General features: G+C 41.7%; 1 protein-coding gene across 1 annotated transcript; it reads left to right on the forward strand.

Annotated features, from left to right (window-relative positions):
• The first annotated feature begins 321 nt into the window (after positions 1–321).
• Positions 322–21,004, forward strand: LOC101711444 (cyclin-G1-like). The gene is made up of 4 exons (XM_087199440.1): positions 322–411; positions 585–1,208; positions 16,934–17,003; positions 20,820–21,004. Exons 1-4 carry the CDS (start codon positions 322–324, stop codon positions 21,002–21,004), a joined length of 969 nt encoding a protein of 322 aa, XP_087055566.1.
• The last annotated feature ends 454 nt before the right edge of the window (positions 21,005–21,458 follow it).

Here is a 21,458-nt window from a genome sequence, read left to right on the forward strand (position 1 = left end):
CATTTGTCCACTTCAGTTTTTGTGGATTTGTTTCCTAATCAAATGTTTTTTCATTTGTTACTTTTTGATTTGTACGTCTTCCACCTCGGTGTCCTTTCTATATTGAAATGTTTATGGTTTTCATTGACTTAAAAGTCCTTAGATGGCGCCGTGGTCGGACCGGGAGGAGGGCGTTCTCCCTCCCCGGGCCTCCCCTCCTGCCCACGAGTGTCTTCGCCTCCTAGGCCTCTCGTATCCGGTACCGGTACCGGTACCGTGGGGCGAGGGGAGAGCAGGCCCCGGGGAGGGTGGTCACGCCGGGGAGCCGCAGTCTCTAGCAAGATGATAGAAGTCCTGACAGCAACTGACTCCCGGAAACTGCTACAGCAGCTGAATACCCTGTTGGAACAGGAGGCCAGATGTCAGCCAAAGGTCTGCGGCTTGAGACTAATTGAATCTGCACATAATGATGGCCTTAGAATGACTGCAAGACTGAGGGACTTTGAAGTGAAAGATCTTCTAGTCTAACTCAGTTCTTCGGCTTTGATACGGAGAAATCTTCTCTAGCTGTGAATTTACTGGACAGATTCCTGTCTAAAATGAAGGTACAGCCCAAGCACCTTGGATGTGTCGGACTCAGCTGCTTTTATTTGGCTGTAAAATCAATAGTAGAGGAAAGAAATGTCCCATTGGCAACTGACTTGATCCGAATAAGTCAGTATCGGTTCACGGTTTCAGATTTGATGCGAATGGAAAAGACTGTATTGGAGAAGGTGTGTTGGAAAGTCAAAGCTACCACTGCCTTTCAATTTCTACAACTCTATTATTCTCTCATTCAGGAGAGCTTGCCATTTGAAAGGAAAACGAGCCCAAATTTTGAAAGACTAGAAGCTCAGCTTAAGGCATGTCACTGCAGGATCCTATTTTCTAAAGCAAAGCCCTCTGTATTGGCCTTATCTATCACTGGATTGGAGATCCAAGCACAGAAGTGTGTAGAGTTAACAGAAGGAGTAGAATGTCTTCAGAAACATTCTAAGATACATGGCAGAGATCTGACCTTCTGGCAAGAGCTTGTATCCAAGTGTTTAACTGAGTATTCATCAAACAACTGTTCCAAACCAAATGTTCGGAAGTTGAAGTGGATTGTTTCTGGGCGTACTGCACAGCAACTGAAGCATAGTTACTATAGAATAACTCACCTTCCAACAATTCCTGAAACAGTTTCTTTGGTAATTTTGGTTGCTATTGTCTGTATAGAGAAAATTGTATAATTTTCTTCTACAACTGAAGTATTGAAATATTATCTTCAAAATAAACCAACTGGCGGGCTGGGGATTTAGCTCAGTGGTTTCGCTGCCTGCTGTGCAAGTGCAAGGACCCGAGTTCAATCTCTGGTACCAAAATAAATAAATAAATAAATAAACCAACTGGACTTGGAATAGGAAAAGGGAAAAACTGGTATCACCAATCTAGTCAGCTAATATTTGAAGGCATTTGCTATATATAAGGTACAATACCCTAAGGGCCAGGCATGGTGGTGCACGCCTGTAATCCTAGCACTTTGGAGGCAGAGGCAGGAGGACCATCACATGAGTTTGAGGCCAGCCTGGGCTACATAGTGAGTTCAAGTTCAGCCTAAATTACATAGTGAGACCCTGTCTCAAAATAACTTTAAAAAAAAGAAAAAAAACAACCCTTAGGAATTTCCAGTCTCTGACATACATATTAACCATTTCATTAAATTAGCAGCTTAGAGAACAACGTCCTCTTTAATAATCTGAATTTTTAAGGTAGTGCTGAAGTAGTGCTTTTTTAATTGCACATTTTGCTAACTGTAGCCCTAAGCTTTAGCTCATTTAAAATTATAATAGGACCAAAACTTTGATCCATATATGAACTAATTGGAGACTGTTAGCTTATAAGCAGAGAATCACTATGAACTTGAATGTTACACCTCAAGAAAAAGTAATACAAAGCAGATGATTGCTTTTGGGTTTCTGAAAATTGCCAGTATGTCTCAACATACTGCTATTGCAATTGGAATAATAGAAAGTAACTATATTCATAAAAAACATAAATTCAGTCACTGTATATATTCTATATGTTCTTGCCATCTAAATTTATTAGCTTACAGTAATGATTTTTATTTTCCTGCTCAAAACTGAATGTTAATATTTAATACATCCACATATGATTATGAAACTTGGGCATGAAAAATTTACTTTTAACAGCTAGTAGTATTTAGATAAACTTTTGATAAGTTGGGGGTTTTTGTTCTTTACATAAATAGTATTATTGCAGCAACAAAAAAATTTCTTTGAAGCCTTTCTCACAACCCTGAACTATGGACTCCGTAATGTTATAGATTTAAATTGTGAAGCCTCAGGCCAGGGATTTACCTCAGTGGTGCCACCGCCTGCCTCACAAGCACAAGGGCCTGAGTTCGATCCCTGGTACCAAAAAAAAACCCCAACATAACAAAAAAACAAAATATTGGGCCAGGGATTTAGCTCAGTGCTTTTGCTGCCTGCTGCGCAAGCACAAGGACCCAAGTTTGATCCCCAGTACCAAAACAAAAAAACAAAATAAGTTATGAACCCTCAAAACATCACAACTAGATTAGTATGATGTTTTCCATCTTTGGAAAGCCGCCTAATTAATATAATGCTGCAGTAAGATTGTTTAGAGCGAATTCATCTGTAAAGCTAAAGACATAAATGTGAAACAAGCCTGAAAGGGTGAACTGTGAATCTTCTCTTCTAACATTAATTTAACTTTCGGTACTGGATCAATGTATTATATTTAGGTGACTTGGAAAATGGCAACCTAAAATTTTAAATTATAAGGCTTACATCAAAACCAACATTTCACACATGCACTTTTTAAAGGCATAATAAGATTATATTCTAGATGGTGTAACGGTTTCTTGGTACCCATAAGTAGTCAAGTCATAGATAGTTCAGAGATGAGAATGTTACTGCTATATGGGAATTACATATACATTTTAAAATATTTTGTACTAAGCCAAAATACAGACCTACTAAGTTTGGCATATTAAAAAGTAAAAATAAAAACAATAAAAATCCTTAGATATGAACAATTTTAATATTATTAGAAGTTTGCCCATTTTTATTGATTTCAAAAAAACAAAATCAGCCATATGTTCGTTTGTTTTGTGGCACTAGAGACTGAACCCAAAACCTGAGCTACATCCCCAGCCCCTCCTCCTTGTTTTTGGAGACAAGGTCTCAGAGGTTGCCTAGGCTGGGCTCAAACTCACAGTTCTCTTGCCTCAGCCTCCTCAGTTATGTTTTATTTTCTCTACTCACGATTTGGAATTTTTTTTTTTTGTACTGGGGATCGAACTAGGGACCTTGCGCTTGCAAGGCAGGCTCCAGAACCACTGAGCTACATCCCCAGCCCTCTATTGATGTCTTGTATTCCATTAATTTCTGTCCCTGTCATTATTTTACCCCCAACACTTATTTAGGGACCATTTCTTCGAAATTGGAAATTCAGTTGATTGTAGACCTTTTTTCTTTTCTAATACAAACTTTTAAATCCTCCTCTAAGTACTACTTTTATGCTGCATCCCTCCAATAATATGTTGTACTTTTATTTTCATTTTCATTTAAGATAAAATATTTTCTAATTTCTCTTTGATTTCTTCTTCTTCTAATTATGGTAATTTAAGATGTATATCTAGTTTCAAAATATTTGGGGATTTTTCAAATGTCTTTATCTTGTTGAATTTATAAATGACCTACCCAACAAGTTGTTGAACTCATTTAGTCACAGTTGTAGTTCATAACCAGGTATCATTGGATTTTCTCTATAAACATTTCATCTGGCTATAAAAATTTCATACCTCAGGTCTGCCCATGCCCTACCGAGGTCCTGAGTCATGCGGAAGACGCCGAATCATCCCGCTGCAGACAGTCAGGTCTGCCCACACCCTACCGAGGTCCCCAGTCGCGCAGAACACAAGCCGAATCAGCCCGCTGCACACAGGCAAGTCTGTGCACGCCCTACCGAGGACCAGAGTCATGCAGAAGACACCGAATCACCCCGCTGCAGACAGGCAGCCACCTGATTCCACACTACAAAGACGCAGAGGACACCAGACCACCAGACAAAGGTACTGAGTCCCACTGTTCCCGGCCCAGAGGTGGAGGCTTCTGAGCCGTCATCCCACTGCTCCTGGTCCAGAGGAAGGGGCTTCTGAGCCACCATCCCACTGCTCCTGGTCCAGAGGAAGGGGTTTCCCAGCCACCATCCCTCCGGCTGCCCCCAGCCCACAGGAAAGGGCTTTTGGGTCGCCATCCCTACCGCTGCTCCCGGCCCCCATCCCACCTCACTCAGCTCAGAGGAGGTAATGCGTGCAGGCACTAACAGCCCCCCCGCCCCAGTCGAAATGAGAAAACACATAAATAAGTCTCAAAACCAGACTTCCAGATCACCTACAGCAACCCCAAAGGGAAATGAGTTGGAACACTCTGATACTCAACCACCTGGACCCACTGAACTGGCAACAAAAGGGGATCTGGAAAAAATGAAATCAGAAATAATTTCTCAGATAACAGGAGAAATTGTGCCCCTAGTGCAAGACATGATTAATAAATCTAGAGAGGAGCTCAGGAACATGATGGAATCCCAACAGAAGAAACAAATGGAACCCATAAAACAGATGCAAATAGATTTCCAGAACATGAAAAACTCCATTGAAAGTCTACACAGCAGAATGAGCCAATGTGAGGACAGAATTTCACATATAGAAGATAAGATTGCAATTAGTGACCAGGAAAAGAAAAACTGCTTCAAAATTACAAGGGAACATGAGAAATCAATCCAGCAGCTGCTAGATGATGCAAAAAAAAATAACATAAGACTGATTAGGCTCAATGAAGAATCAGGAGAGAGTACAGATGACATAAAAAATCTCTTCACAGAAATAATGGCAGAAAACTTCCCAAGCAGGGGAAAAGAGCTTGACATACAGATAAGTGAGGCATATAGGACTCCAAATAGCCTTGATCAAAAAAATCTACACATAGGCATATAATTGTTAAGATTCCAGAAACACAACAGAAGAACAAAGTTCTCCAAGCAGTCAGAGAAAAGAAACCAATCACATACAAAGGAAAGCCCATCAGAATCACAGCAGACTTCTCAACACAAACCATCAAGGCAAGAAGAGCTTGGAGTGACATATTCCAAGCCCTAAAAGAAAACAGCCTCCAACCCAGATTGATGTACCCTGCAAAACTATCTTTCAAAATTGATGGAGAAATAAGATACTTTCATGACAATGAGCACCTTAGGAACTTCGTGAATACCAAACCAGCACTCCAAAGAATTTTACACAATATACTAGGAACACACATTGAGGATCACAACCCCAGGAAGCAAAGCAGAAAGAACCCATCTGGCATGACAAGAAATTAAATGGAAAGGGGGAGAACCCAACAAAAAGAAAAAGTCATGGCAATGACAAGTCAATACATTTCAGTTATAACCATCACTGTTAATGGTCTCAATTCACCAATCAAAAGAAATAGACTGGCAGAATGGGTCAAGAAGCAAAATCCAACAATATGTTGCATACAAGAAACACACTTAATTCAAAAGGAAACTCATAGACTGAAAGTTAAAGGGTGGAAAACAATACTCCATGTGACAGGAACCCGAAAAAAAGCAGGAGTAGCTATCCTCTTGGCAGATCAAGTAGATTTCAAACCAACACTGATTAAGAGAGACAAAGAAGGACACTACATCCTTGGAAAGGGAAGAATCCAAGAGGAAGAGATGACAATCATAAATATCTATGCACCAAACACTAGTGCACCCAACTATATAAAACAAATACTAACGGACATGAAAAGTCATATATGCACTAATACAATTGTAGTGGGGGACCTTAACACCCCACTGTCACAAATAGATAGATCAACTAGACTAAAAATAAGTAATGAAATACTAGAACTCAAATCAAACTCTTGAACAAATGAACTTAACAGATGTTTACAGAGTCTTCCACCCCAAAAAATCAGAATACACATTCTTCTCAGCTGCACATGGGTCATTCTCAAAAATAGACCACATACTCACACATAGAACATGTTTAAGTAAGTGCAAAGGAATTGAAGTTATCCCCTGTATATTATCAGACCATAGTGCCATGAAATTGGAGATCCATAGCAAAAGAAACTCAAAAAATTTCATAAACACATGGAAATTGAACAACACACTTCTGAATAACCAATGGGTCACAGAGGAAATCAAAGAAGACATCAGACGGTTCCTTCAATTAAATGACAATGACAATACAACATGTCAGAATCTATGGGACACAATGAAAGCTGTCTTATGAGGGAAATTCATAGCAGTGAATATGCATATTAGGAAAACAGAACGAGCTCAATTAAACAACCTGATGCTGCACCTCAAGCTTCTAGAAAAAGAAGAGCAGGACAACCCTAAAGTTCATACAAGGGAGGAAATTATAAAGATCAGAGGAGAAATCAATGCAATGGAGACTAAGAGAATGATAAGAAAAAATCAATGAAGCCAAGAGTTGGTTCTTCGAAAGAATCAACAAAATTGACAAACCTTTAGCCAACCTTGTCAGAAAAAGGAAAGAAAAGGCCCAAATCCATGCAATTAGGAATGAAAAGGGTGAAATGACAACAGACCCAGCAGAAATCCAGAGGATCATCAATACCTACTTCCAGAACCTATATGCCAATAAGATGGACAACACAGAAGAAATGGACAGATTCCTAGATACATATGAATTACCAAAGTTGAATGAAGAAGACCTAAAAATTCTGAACAACCCAATATCAACCAATGAAATTGAAAATGTAATTAAAAACTTATCAACTAAGAAAAGCCCAGGCCCTGATGGCTTCACTGCTGAATTCTACAAGACATTTAGAGAGGAACTGCTGCCACTACTGTTTAAACTCTTCAATGAAATTGAAAGGGAAGCAATACTCCCAAATTCATTCCTGGAAACAAGCATCACCTTGATCCCAAAAGCAGAGAAAGACCCAATTGAAAAAAAGAACTATAGGCCAATCTCACTAATGAACATAGATGCAAAAATCCTTAATAAGATACTGCCAAACAGAATGCAGAAGATCATCAAGAAGATCATACACCCTGATCAAGTGGGATTCATCCCAGGGATGCAGGGATGGTTCAATATACGAAAATCAATTAATGTAATACACTACATCAATAGAGCCAAGGACAAAAACCATATGCTTATCTCCATAGATGCAGAAAAAGCATTTGACAAAATCCAACATGCATTTATCATAAAAACCCTACAAAAAATTGGAATAGATGGTCTCTACCTCAAACTGATAGAAGCCATCTATGAAAAACCAAAAGCCAATGTCATACTAAATGGTCAAAAACTGAAATCCTTCACACTAAAATCAGGAACAAGACGAGGATGTCCACTATCACCACTCTTGTTCAATATAGTTCTGGAAACATTAGCCATGGCAATTAGACAAGAGAAAGAAATAAAAGGAATAAAGATAGGTAATGAAGAAGTCAAATTGTCATTATTTGCAGATGACATGATATTCTATAGAGAAGACCCCAAGAACTCCACCAAAAGTCTTCTAGACTTAATAACCAAATTCAGTCAAGTAGCTGGTTACAAGGTCAACACACAAAAATCAATAGCTTTCCTCTACACCAATGACAGACTCACTGAGAGAGAAATAGGGCAAATTATTCCTTTCACAATAGCAGCCAAAAAACTGAAATACTTAGGAATCATCCTAACGAAAGAAATCAAAGACCTCTTCTCTGAAAACTATGGCATTCTGAAAAGAAAGATTGAAGATGATATCAGAAAATGGACGGACATCCCCTGATCCTGGGTAGAAAGAATCAACAGAGTGAAAATGGCCATACTTCCAAAACTGCTATATAGATTTAATGCAATTCCAGTTGAGATCCCAGCAGCATACTTCATAGACCTCGAGAAAACAATCCAAAAATTCATTTGGAACCAGAAGAGACCCAGAATAGCAAAAGCAATTCTAGGTAACAGAGACATGGCAGGGGGTATCACAATCCCCAACCTGCAACTCTACTACAAAGCTACTGTGATAAAAACAGCATGGTACTGGCAAAGAAACAGATTTAAGGACCAGTGGAAAAGATTAGAAGATGCAGAAACAACGCCAGACACACTCAGCCATCTCATCTTTGACAAAGGAGCCAAACACCCTCACTGGAGGAAAGATAGCCTCTTTAATAAATGGTGCTGGAAAAATTGGGCTTCAACTTGCCAAAAATTAAAACTAGACCTATATCTCTCACCATGCACTAAACTAAAATCAAAATGGATTAAAGATCTAAATATTAAAATAGAAACTCTGAACCAGTTGGAACAGAGGTTAGGCAGAACCCTTGAAGACATTGGTGTAGGAAAAGATTTTATGAACAAAACTTCAGTTGCCCATGAACTAGCACAAACAATCAACAAGTGGGGTCTCTTCTTATTAAAAAGCTTCTGCACAGCAAGAAAAACCACCAGCAGTGTGAAGAGACAACCCACATTGTGGGAAAAAATCTTCACCTGCTCTTCCTCAGACAAAGGTCTACTATCTCGAATCTATAAAGAACTTAAAAAGATCAGATCTCCCAAATTTAAAGACCCAATCCAAAAATGGGCATCTGAAATGAACAGACATTTCTCAGACAAAGAAGTAGAAATAGCAAATAAATACATGAAAAAATGTTCAACATCACCAGTCATTCGAGAGATGCAAATGAAAACAACGCTGAGATTCCACCTCACTCCAGAAAGAATGGCTGCTATCATGAAATCAACCAATAACAAATGCTGGCAGGGCTGTGGGGAAAGAGGAACCCTGCTCCACTGCTGGTGGGAGTGTAGACTGGTGCAACCACTGTGGAAATCAGTATGGAGATACCTCAAAGAACTAGGACTGGAAGTCCCATTTAATCCCGCTATTCCACTGCTGGGGATCCTCTCCAAAGAATTAAAAGAATCATACCACAGTGATATATGTGCACCCATGTTCATAGCAGCACAGTTTGTAATAGCTAAAACTTGGAAACAGCCCAAATGCCCATCAACTGGAGACTGGATCAAGAAAATGTGGTTTTTTAATAAAATGGAGTACTACTCAGCCATAAAAAATGAGAAATTAGAGACATTTATAGCTAAGTGGATGCACATTGAGGCAATACTCTTAAGTGAAATAAATAGGACACACATGTGTAAATACCGAATAGTTTCTCTGGTGTGAGAAACTGAAAGTGTAAATAAGGACTAAATGTATAATAGGTAATGTGAAATAGGAAGAAAAGGGGCAAAGGGGAAGGAAGTGGGAGGGCTAGGGGAAAGGATAGAAGAGAATGGGATTCATATGAGAAAATGGAAAACTAGGAACAAAATCTTTGTAAATAGGGAGGAATGGAGGGGTTGAAGGGAGGGCTGGGCAAGGGTTAGAAATAAGAACCAAGAGAGATTATGTAAAGGTGCAAATTTCCAATGATGAATGTCATTATATTGTATACTGAAAATGCACCAATGATTAGAATGAATAATCGATAATGTAAAATAGGAAGAAAAGGTCCAAAGGGGTAGGGGTAGTGGGAGGGGCAGAGGAAAGGAAAGAAGGGAAAGGAAAAACTGATGAGAAATGGAAAAAATGGAAATAAAGTCTTTGTAAATAGGGAAGGGTGGAGGGGGTGAAGGGAGGGCTAGGAATAGGGAAAAAATAAAACCCAAGATGCATTATGTAAAGGTACAGTTCCCAATGAGAAATGTAATTGTGTTGTATACCTACAATGTACCAATAAAAGAATTTAATACAAAAAAAAAATTTCATACCTCCAAGTGATGTTAAATTGTAGAGGTGATAAAAAGGGCATCATCTGATTTTGATGAGATTTTTCTAAGATTTCACTATTTGGCATGACATTTACTATAAGTTTTGAAGCAATATCCTTAACAAATTAAACAGATTTATCATGAGCAAAAATTGGAAATTTTGACTATTTTCTAAATCAACTGCTGTAGCAATATAATATTTTCTCTTTTAGTCTGCAATGTGATTGACTACTTTGAAGATTTTCTAACATTGAATCATCTTTGTATTACTCACATAAAGTCTGTTGCTTTTTAAAATACACTTCTGAATTTTTTTTTTGCTTGCTTTGTTGTTGTATTTTGATAGTGATTTTATACATCTGAAACTTGAGGCAAATACAATAAGAATAAAACTATAGTCTATAGCTAATTTTTCTTACACCATTTATTGCATAATTTTGTATTTCTTATTGGTATATTTCAAAATAATTTTTGAACTTTAAAAAGTATTTAATTATCCTGTGCTTTTGTTTCTGTTTTATTTGTTCAGGGCTAGATATGGATCTTGAGGCCTCATCCATGTTAAGCAAGTGTTCTGTCACTGTACTGAACTAGCCCAGCTCTATAGTTTGGCTTTAATAAGTGTATTTTCACTTTATTGGCCACTTCAAATTTTTCTTGAAAGTAATTAGATTATAAATGACTTGATTTTTTTTTTTTTTTGGTACCAGGGATCGAACTCAGGCCCTTGTGCTTGCGCAGCGGGTGACGAAACCACTGAGCTAAATCCCTGGCCCTGACTTGGTTTTTTTAATCCAGTGAAGGTATCAAAGATTTTCCTGTGTAGAAAACTTAAAAATATTCTCAGAAGGGTTTGTGTGTTTTGACCAAAACTGTTTTTTCTCAGTGAAAAGTAATTTTAGGTAATTATAAGGGAACTCTGCTTATATTTGCAAAGGTATTTACTACCTTTTATCATCAAAATGCATTTAAGTAGGGGAAGCAAAACAAGTCCAAGCTAGTCCACTTAAATAATGGTCAAGGTTGGAATCCAGTTCCAGCAGGACTTGAAGGCCACAGGCCCAACGACCAGGCAGTGTCTGGGTAGCCCTCTGGTCCTCCAGATTCTCCAAAGACAAAGCTCTGACCCCTCAGAGCAGGCAGACTGGCCAATCCCAGAACTAGGCTGTATTCACGTACGTGTGTGTGTGTGTGTGTGTGTGTGTGTACAGATGTTCACTCACAGATACGGAGTACTGAAATACTGAAGGGATGGATGTAACCCTGCACCATATGCATGGTGTCTCCATACTTGAGGTTGTTACTCAGCCATGCCTGGGAGACATTTTCATGCCAGTACATGTGTGTAGGACCAACCTGGTCTCTATAACTGCTGCTGCATGGAGTACCATTGCATGCAAGCTCTATAATGGGCAGTGAAGTCATCACCAGTTTTTCACTATTAAATTGCAGTCATAATCTTTCATGGAAATACCTTTTAAAGGTATTCAGTGGCATGTGAAGGTCTCTACAATGTGCTCTCCATCTGTCTCTGAAGTCTTACCTTCCAGTAAGAGGTCCTTCTCCAAACATCATACTCTAGTCAAATTGGCCTGACATGATTTTCTAGCCCCAAACCTGCATGCATAGTCAATCCTCACACCTAGCAGGCTCATGTCCCTTCTCTCCATCTTCCTAAACATGGTCTATCTTAGGAGGTCATCTTGGATTCCCACTGCACTAGTCTCCCAGCCTATGATAACCACTTTTGCCAAACAGGTATTGGATTCTGTACCACTCATTCAATATTTGTACACTCCCTTGTATTATAATAATGTTTCAGGAAGTGAGCAATCCTGATAGCTCCAACTAGAAGCTAAGTGTTTAAAATCAGTGAAAATTTACTGGTTTGTTGGTTTGTTTGCTTGCCTTGTGGGTTTTCAAGATTGTGTCTTACTATGTATCCCAGGCTGAGCTGAGACTTCCTCTCCTGTCTCAGCCTCCCAGTGCTGGAATTACAGATGGATGCCATTGTGCCCAGCCTTCTTTTGCCTTCTAACTGAACACTCCAGCACTATTTTCTTGCTTCTCACAGCATCTCTTCCTCCAGAGTCAGACAAGTCCATCCACATTGTTCCTTTGCACACAAACTGATAATGATGATGATCATGTCATCCTCAATAGCTCCTCATGAGTGCCATCACCAGCCTTCCTCAGAACAAGTCATCACAAGGAGAGTGCCTTAGGCCTAGAACCATCCCCCCTTTCCTACTCCTCCATCCAGTGGATGATCTTCCTACCTGCCTGTGAGCCTGTTCAGACAAGCTGGACTGACTACATTGTAGAAAGCACATCTCAGAGGCTTCATGACACAGCGCATCAAGGGATGTTCTCACTGATGTCACACTGGCTGTGGGTCCGGACAGCCTCCCTCCCCTCATCCACCCTCAGCCTCTCCCTCTTCCACCATCCAGAGGTCTTCCCAGGAAATCATATAGCTAAAGGAGAACATGTTTCCAAGATTGGTGCTCACTGTCTCCACCCAGAAGTTGATAGAGAAGTGCTCAGTAAGACAGACCCTTCCCTTGCCTCCATTTTTTTCCCCCACAGACTGTCTTGTTTGGGGGATGTAAGTTTGTGCTGCTGGGCTCCCGCCCAAGGTATCACAATGGTTTGTGGCTGTTTGATCTGTGTGACCTTTCCGGAATGTTCTGTTAAACCCTGCCCCCTCACAAGAAGGTCTGTAACTCTGCCCCATCTCAGGAATGTTCTGTAACTCTGCCCTCCTGCTTCAGTGAGCATGCTCGCCTACCCTGTAGACCTCTATATGAGGAGGCTCTCACTTCTGGTAGGGTGCTCAGAGTCCTCTGAGCCAAACGGGGCTTACTGGCTTAATAGAGGGGTTTTTTCTCCACCTCTTCAACTGACCACCAGATTTTCGAGTCTTCAAATTATGAGAGCTGTGACCCAGAGCTGCCACACTGAGCTATAAAGCTCAGCTGGGCCTCAGAGCTGTGGCACTTAGCTGTGAAAATTGGCCATAGCACTGAGCTGCTCTGCTCTGTAGCAACAAAGTGACCTACAATCATACTGCTCATTCCTTTAGCCCCTAATCGTCATGCAGCTCCAGAGTAACTGGAAGAGAAGCTGGGAAGTGTAGGGGAATGGGGAATAGTTGGAAAGTACTATTGTTTTGTTGCAGCAGAGCAGAGCAGCTCAGTGCTATAGGCAAGTGTTATAGCTCAGTGTCGCAGCCAAGTGCCGCAGCTCTGAGGCACAGCTGAGCTTTACAGCTCAGTGTGGCAGCTCTGAATCGGAGCTCTCATTCTTCAAAGACTCTAGAATCTGATGGTCAATTGAAGAGGTGGAATAAAAAGCTTTATTACGCAGGGGCGGGGCGGGGGGGTGGGGTTCAGAGGAGTCTGAGTGCTCTACCAGAAATGACAGCCTCCTTATATAGGGATCTACAGGGTAGGCGAGCATGCTCACTGAAGTAGAGGGGTGGAGTTACAGAACATTCCTGAAAGGCATAGTGAGTGAGCATGCTCACTGGAGCGGGGAGGCGGGGTTACAGAACATTCCTGAGATGGGGCTGAGCTTAACAGAACATTCCGGAAAGGTCACACAGATCAAACAGCCACAAACCATTGTGATACCTTGGGCGGGAGCCCAGCAGCACAAACTTACATCCCCAAAACAAGACAGTCTGTAGGGGAAAAAAATGGAGGCAAGGCAAGGGTCTGTCCTATTGTATAACACTTCTCTATCAGTTTCTGCCCTAGAGCTGTTCAGACAAACTTGAGACTTTAAGAAATGGAGGCAGAGCTGGTGTGGTGGATACGCCTGTAATTCTAGCACTCTGGGAGGCTGAGGCAGGAGGACTGCAAGTTTGATCCCAGCCCCGGCAACTTACCAATACCATGTCTCAAAATAAAAAATGAGGAAAAGGGCTGGGGATACAGCTCAGTGCAAAGGCTCGGGTTCAATTTGCAGAAGAAAGAAAGAAAGAGGGGAGGGGAAGGAAGAAGAAACCCAAAATAAAGAAGAAGAATGAAAAGGAGGAAGAGGAGAAGGAGGGAGAAGAGGAGAGAAAGGGAAGGAGAAGAGAAAGGGGAGAAAGAAGGAGAAGAAGGAAAAAAAGAAAGAAATGACAGAAACAGGAAGAAGCCTTAGAAGGAGCACGAAGAACTACAAGAAATGGTTCCAGGATATGCCTGGGATAGAGCCTCTGGCCAAAAATATCTACCCAGTACTGTTTGAGAATCTTGGCTAGGTCACTATGCCTAAAATTCCACCAGTGACAGAGGCATTAGGCTTAGTGATTTCTTTTTTAATGGCAGATTCTCTGAGAAGCTTGATATTGTTCCTCTCTCTCTATTAATTCAAATAAGATCTTCCCTCCCAACCCCTAAAATGAAGTCAATGAGAAAAGACATACTTTGTTGAGAAAAAAATGAAGAGAAAATGTTGGGTTCTGAGTTAGTTTAGAAAGTGGGAAAAAAAGAAAAGAAAAAAGTGAATATGCCAGCTAGCCACGGGGGCACACATCTCTAATCTCAGCTACTTAGGAGGCTGAGGCAGGAAGATCAAGAATTCAGAGTCAGCCTCAGAAACTTAGTAAGATCCTGAGTCCAAATAAAAAACATTTTAAAGGCTGGACATGTAGCTCAACAGTAAAGCACCCCTGGGTTAGACTCCCAGTCTGGAAGAAAAGAAGAGAAGGAGGGAGAGAGGGAAGGAGGGAGGGAGAGAAAGAGGGAAGAGAAGACATGCTCGAGTAAGGAGCCATCCACCAGGAGAGGCCCTGGACAACAGAGGGATAGGGCAAGACAGTGAGCGGACAGAAGGCTGGGACTGCTGCCCTTTGTAGCACAGTGTTATTCCCTACCCTCATTATCTTTTTAAAAGACCCATCTGAGACCCTGACAAAACCACAAAATCAAAATATCCACACAAAATGAGAAATTATTACTAAGGAAAAACCTAAATAAGTCCTTGAGCTTCATTTGCTCTTAATCAACATAGACATCACTAAATTTGAAGTCACACAGCTGAGCAATACTTTATTAGTTTCCCATTGGCTTTGCTGTAGGTAACACTTCTGACTTACGGGTTATGATAAATATTTCTATTTATAAAAATAATACACATAATCATGATAACATAACCCATAACCTAGGTTACTTTACAGACATTTGAAGGACACAAGGGTCAATGCTGACCCTTGAGTCTGCAGAGATTTCATATGTGATTAAAACGGGATAAGAGTTTTGGTATCCCCATCTTCATCTTGTGTCTTAACCCTTGGGCCACGTTCTGCTCAGCTCTGCATGTTGACATATTGATCATTTTTAAATGTTTTATCCAAGACCATAGTATGGGGTTAACTTTGCCTGTTGCCCCTCAGAGCTGGCATGTATTTTTTTCTTTTTCTGTCTCTCTCTTCTCTTTTCTGCCCTCACTGTGTACTTCTTCAACAGCCACAGCAGCTCCAACACCTGAAGTCCTTGAGCCTTTGCAGGATGTTTTGCACAGGATAATGACACCAGGTTCATGAAAATTCAGCCACTTCTAGGTTGAGGTGATGGTGTTGATGGTCCAAGTCTGTCACAAGAAGAAACATCTTTTGGAATTGTGTCCCTGGACAGTGAGGTTTCCAGACTTTAGCTCACCCTAGAAAATCAATAAAAACCCGCTGATCGCTTTGTTCTGTGAGCAGCAGCTTGGTCGCTTGCTCCACCCACTGATGACTCCCTCTGGCCATTGGCCCAGCTTGGCTGAACGCTTCAGCTCTGCCTGTGTGGAATGTGCGTGCACGCAATGGCCCAGTCGCCAGTGTGTCATCTCCAGGTCAAAAGATCCAATCATCAGGCATCAACAGGAGAGAAGAAGAGCCAAGTGGGAAGAGCAAGGAGTCCCTCTCCCCACACTTTGACTTCAACTCTCTGGAGAGGAACCAAGTCTTCCTCCTACTTCCCTCTCCTTCCTTCACTCCCTCCCTCCTGCCTGGGGCAGCACAGATTCAGGCTGGCTTCCTAGTTGGATGAAATGATGAGAAACACAGCAGTGTCAGTAGCTGATTGGATGAGCATATTTCAACCACTTTGTAGGTCATACAGGGTGTGTCTGTTTGTTTGTTTATTGACTTTTGTGGTGCTGGTCCCCAAGCCCAGCAAAGCACATGCTCTATCACTGAGCTATGGCCCCAACCCTACACAGGATTTCAATCCAGCCTGAAGAGCCAAAGTGCAATTGTTTCTATAGAAATAATGATAATAACATTGCAAATTCCAAAGACCTGGATTACTTGCTTAAAAATAAGATCTATGGTCTTATTTCTATTTATAAAAATAATACATATAATCATAAACTTTGAAAAGCGTAAGAAAACAAAAAAAAAGCTAATTTAAATCACCCATACTTCCACTTCAAAAACATAGCCCATCTCTTAACTGGGGCAGCACGCAAGGCTGCCCACCAGTCAAAATTCAAGCTTGGCTTCCTAGGTACACAGCTGCAAAGCATTTCCAAACTCACATCACCACCATCAAATGAACAGATCAACACATCTGTCCAAATTCATTGACAAAGATTTGGCCAGGCCCTAAATTTTAGCCAATGCGTTTGGATAGAGTCTGCTTGAGCCCTTCCTGGGCCAGCCCCTAGGAAGCTCTGACACTTTCCCTGTGTGCTCAAGGCCCAGAGCCCTTCCCCTCCATAAGCTGGCAGCTCAGAAGCCTTGTGCAAAAGAGAGAAGCTCCCTATCAGCATGGGCTCTGCGTGGCTATGTGGATGAGGACCCATGCCATCTGCTTACCACCCTACCCTATTTATAAAAATTCTCCTCCTGCATTAGTCTTCACACACTGGGATCTGCTCCTCCGCTTCTTTCTACAGTTAACTTATCCTATTACCATAGCTAAAGATTGCTTGGTTTTCTTTAGTAACCCACAAAGTGTCTACTGTGAGGCTAGCATATACAGGTGGCACCCAACAAACATCTCTTGTTTGATCACTGATCAATTGGTCGAATGGACACATACATTCCTAGTGAGCTTTTTCTGTAAGATCCCTTTATCTCTCCAGTTGTGTAAGTTCCAGTGTTATGATTCCAGAGCCCTCATTGCCAGCCTCTCTGGAAAGCCTGTGGTAGACTGTGAGATTTTCCATTTCTTCCACTGGAGACCAGATCTTAATACTCAAAACACAGAGAGAACTAACAAGAGTTAGTAATGTATTTATTCTACAAATCCAGAGTGCCAGGGGGATGTCATGTTATCACAGTTAAATTCTTTTTTCTTTAAAAAAATTTTTTTTAAATTAGTAGATCATAGCTAAATTCCAGCCAGCATCTTCTGGCAGAAATTTCAGCACAATGAGCTCACGTTGGTGACTGATCTGGAGGCAGTTTCTCTGTTAAAACCTATGCTGGCCCTGACCGTGCAAACCTTAGAACACACACAATAAACAAATGCCCCAATACGTCAAGAAAAAGAACCATAGGAAAGTGAAATTAGGGCCCTGGGCATGAAGAGAAGGAAATGGAGGAAAGAAAATGCTTTCAATGTTTGAAAGAAAAAAAAAGAAATGAATATATATTAAAGAAACCATGAGAGGCTAGGGTTGTGACTTAGTGGCAGAACAGTTACCAGCATCCACGGGGCTCTGACTACCATCCCCACTACCACAATAAAGGAAGAGGAGAGAAAAAGAGGAGAGGAGAGGAGAGGAGAGACCAATCGGACCCAAAAATGAAAGTGAAAGTCCCAGGTGACATTCTAGTGATTTCCTGCTTTCCCTTGGCACTGGCTGGGGCAGATGAACAGTCTGATTCCCTGCAGCTGCTGAGCTACTGAGCACGGCAAGGCTTTCTACTCACTTTCTGACAGATGTACCTGGACATGCAGTTACATTACCTATGCTGGAGCCGCCTCTTGTATTACAGCTTGTTCAGGTTGGAAGGAAGGGGAGCCAAGATGAATGGAAACTGAAGTGTGCTGGGATGGTCGTTCCCAAGAACCTGTGCCTTCTGCCCCTGAAAGGCAGGAAGACTGTCAAGGGGACTCAGGGGCAGACATCCAGACTCTGATAAAGGTCACTGTGGGGTCAGGCGTGACCACAGCAGCCAGTCAGTGAGCAAAGCAGGGGCTGGAACACCCTTACATGACATACACTAAGATGAGACAAAACTGTGAGGTGAGCAGTGTTCATCCTGTCTGCACCCTGTGTCTCTGCTCCCATCGTCCAACCTTTCCTTCCTGCCATGGCCTTGCCTTCAGCACCTGGCATCCCTTACAGTGACCAGCTTGGGAAAGCTGAAGGACATGTGTGTTCTAACCAAACCTCTAGAAATTTTTTATAAAAGCCTTCAAGATCCGTAAGTAGAAATTATAATAGTAGGATTTCAGGCCCTTTACAGATATTGCTGCTTCCTACCCAAGTCATACCACATAGGCACTAACAACTCAGCAAGCATTTTAGTGTCTTTGTGTCTAGACACTTCTAAATGAGACACTGAAAGAGCAAACATATAATCAGTGAAAAGAGTGACGCCATGAGCCTAATCCCATGGTTCCCAAACTCTGCACTGAGGCATACCAGAGTACCCAGGTGCAGTCACAAGGCTGCTGTAGGGACTATCACTGTGGTAGAAATGGCTACGTGCAGCATCTGGCCAGGGACCATGCAAGTCACTAACCTGAGAGAATTCAGAGCCAACATTAGATCAGCATCTTCTTTCCATGAATTACTCTCTGAAAAAGTAGTTGTACGGGGGGAAATCAAGATATGAGAAATCTAAGTGGCGACAGAATCCTACCTGCTTCTTGCAGTACCCAACAGGACACTTATCCAATCATAAGCCATCATGGTTAAGATGTTTCAAAAACTGGGGAGGGCCCCGGGAATTGAACTCAAGGCCTTCACACTGAGCTATGCCCCTGACCCTCCCCACCTTTTATTTAGGTAAGGCCTTGATAAATTGTTAATCTTTATTCCTCCTGCCTCAGCCTCCCAGAGTGCTGAGATTACAAGTGTACTACATCATGCCCAAGGAAAAAAAAATATGTGTGTGTGTGTGTGTATCTTATTTTTTCAAACAGCTACAAGTTCTTAGGAGATAAATATTTAAGTCATTGTGGTGTAACTACTTAATAAAGATACATTAGGTATTTCTTCTAGTTTGGGGATGTTACAAAATAATTCCTGACAGATTTAAGGATCCTGTGAACAAAGAAAGTTTGGGAATATCTAGCCTAATCTAATAATGTATGTAGAAACATACACTCCAAAATTGGGTGTAGAATATAAATTCTTTTCAAGCATACAAGAAACTTTTTAGAAAAATTATTAGCTCTCTTTGTTACCCATCTGCATACACTCCTCCCCTGGAGTGGAAAAGGAAGGCAAAGACCTTTCGTTCTAAGGCGCAAATGACCTGCTTTGACCCAGTCCTGGAAGTGGTATGGAGTTTAAATGAAGGGAAAGCATTTCTTTCACGTTTCCCTATCACCGGGAATAAAACTGCCTCCTTATCCCCCTACCTAGCCCTCAATTTTGTCACATGTCTTCCCCCATCACAGTATATTCTGACAGAGGGCTCTAGCAATTTGCAAAAAAAAAAAAATATTAGCTTAAAAAGTCTCTGCAAAAGTTAAAAACTTAGTACTTCACAAACCATGATGTCTAGACAAGATATCTCTACACTAGAAATCAATAATAAATGCTGTTAAATATTGAGACCAAATTTAGCAAAGTTTATTTGAGCAAGAAAAAGGTTCCCACTTCACTCCAAGCAAAAGATGGTAAGGAATGCCTCACCCTCTCCCCCAGTACAGGCTGCATTCACAGACGCAGAAAAGAAGCACACCAGAAAAGCAGCCTCACTGGCTGAGTCAAAATCTGCCACACTGGGGCCGGGATTTAGCTCAGTGGTTCCGCTGCCCACCTCGAAAGTGCAAGGTCCCGAGTCCCATCCCCAGTACCAAAAAAAAAAAAATCTGCCATATCAGTTGGCAGCCTGTGATTGGCATGAGCTCAACTTCTGTGGGAGGCTGAGGTTCAGTTGCTTGAAGCGTGAGATCACATTCCTGCATACCATTGGCTAACAGGGGAAAAATGAGTTTTGAAGTGTCTCTAACTTAACAACAAAAAGAACTGCACATTTGAAAACCTAAGCAGCCAACAGGGTGGCACATGCCTATAATCCCAGCACTCTGGAGGCTGAGGTAGGAGGATCACAAGTCAGAGCCCAGCCCGGGCAATTTAGCAACTTAGTGAGACTGGTGAAAGGCAAGAGAAGGGAGGGAAGAAGAGGAAAAAAGCCGAGGATGTAGCTGAATGTGAAGGCCCTGTGTTCAATCCCCAGTGAGAGAGAGAGAGAGAGAGAGAGAGAGAGAGAGAGAGAGAGAGAGAGAGAGAGAGAGAACAAACAGGAAGAATAGAAATAAATTGATTTTCTACTCAAAAATAGCCCACTAAAGAAAGATACCAGGGAACACTGTAGTGAACACATGAGGCAAATAGACAAATCTGCTATGCAGAAAACTTCCAAATAGTTTACGCGGCTGCTCCACCCTTAAAGAAATGAAGCAGGACTTCAGCTCCAGTGTGGGCTACACGGACGCCTTCTTCCTAACAGTGCAGTCTGAGGGGCTGGGGATGTAGCTCTGTGCTGGATACCTAGCAGCAAGAAAGGAAGGGGGAAAGAGGAAGGGAGGGCGGAAGGAAGGGGAAAAGGACAGAGGGAAAGGAGGAGAAGGGGAAGAGGGCTGGGAAGGAGAGCAGAAGCGAGGCTAGGCAAGAGAGGAGCCAGTCTCCAGAGAAGGAATCCGAGGAGCACCGCGGAGTCGGGAGCCGGCCAGGCGCCGCCGAGGCGAAGGCGCGGTGGGTGAAGCTGCGCTCCGCGTGCGCTCCGCGTGTGAGGCCCCGAGCACCGAGCAGAGCGCCTCAGCTCTGTGCTCTTCCGCCCTAGTCTCATCGCGCGAAAGTGGAGGACGTTCCTCCAGACCCCTGACCGACCCTCCTCAACACTGCCGAGGCCGTGACAAACAGGAGCAGTCTGAGGAACCGACCCAGCCAAGCGGGGCCAAGGAGGACGCGGAAGTTCGAGGGCGCATCACATCCTGCTGGGTCTTTGGAACAAAGAAAAGGTCTTAGGGAAAAATGGAAGGGCCCCTAAATGAATTATGGACGTTGGTGAATGATAATATTCCAACATTGGCTTATTAATTGTAACAAATATACAAGACTATTATAAACATAAATAATTAGAGAAATTTAGGGGGAAGGAATACATGGGAACTCATATATTATCAGCTCAATACCTCTATAAATCTAAAACTGTTCTAAAATATAGTCTAGAAATTAAAAAGCCACATTATTTCATGCATTTGCAAAACATAAAATTCAACAATTGTTTATTTGTGATAGTAGATTCTGTTTATTGAATCTACTTCTTGCATAAACAAGTGAATTATTTTTCTTTTTTTACGAATTATTTTTCAAAGGCTCTTGACAAATGTGGAATAGAAAAGACTTTCCTTAACCAAACACAGCAATTTTGTTTGTTTGTTTGTTTGAGACAGAGTCTTGCTACGTAGTTCAAGTTGTC

This window comes from Heterocephalus glaber, unplaced genomic scaffold (assembly GCF_053883595.1).
Source record: "Heterocephalus glaber isolate CG9 unplaced genomic scaffold, H.glaber_assembly_v1.0 deba00001719, whole genome shotgun sequence".
Classification (NCBI taxonomy): Eukaryota; Metazoa; Chordata; class Mammalia; order Rodentia; family Bathyergidae; genus Heterocephalus; species Heterocephalus glaber.

Coding starts and splice junctions, on each gene's coding strand:
- LOC101711444 (XM_087199440.1), top strand. CDS start 322: ATGATAGAAGTCCTGACAGCAACTGACTCCCGGAAACTGCTACAGCAG. Junction 412..584: donor AGGCCAGATGTCAGCCAAAG/GTCTGCGGCTTG, acceptor TCTAAAATGAAG/GTACAGCCCAAGCACCTTGG. Junction 1,209..16,933: donor TTCCTGAAACAGTTTCTTTG/GTAATTTTGGTT, acceptor TTATCTCTCCAG/TTGTGTAAGTTCCAGTGTTA.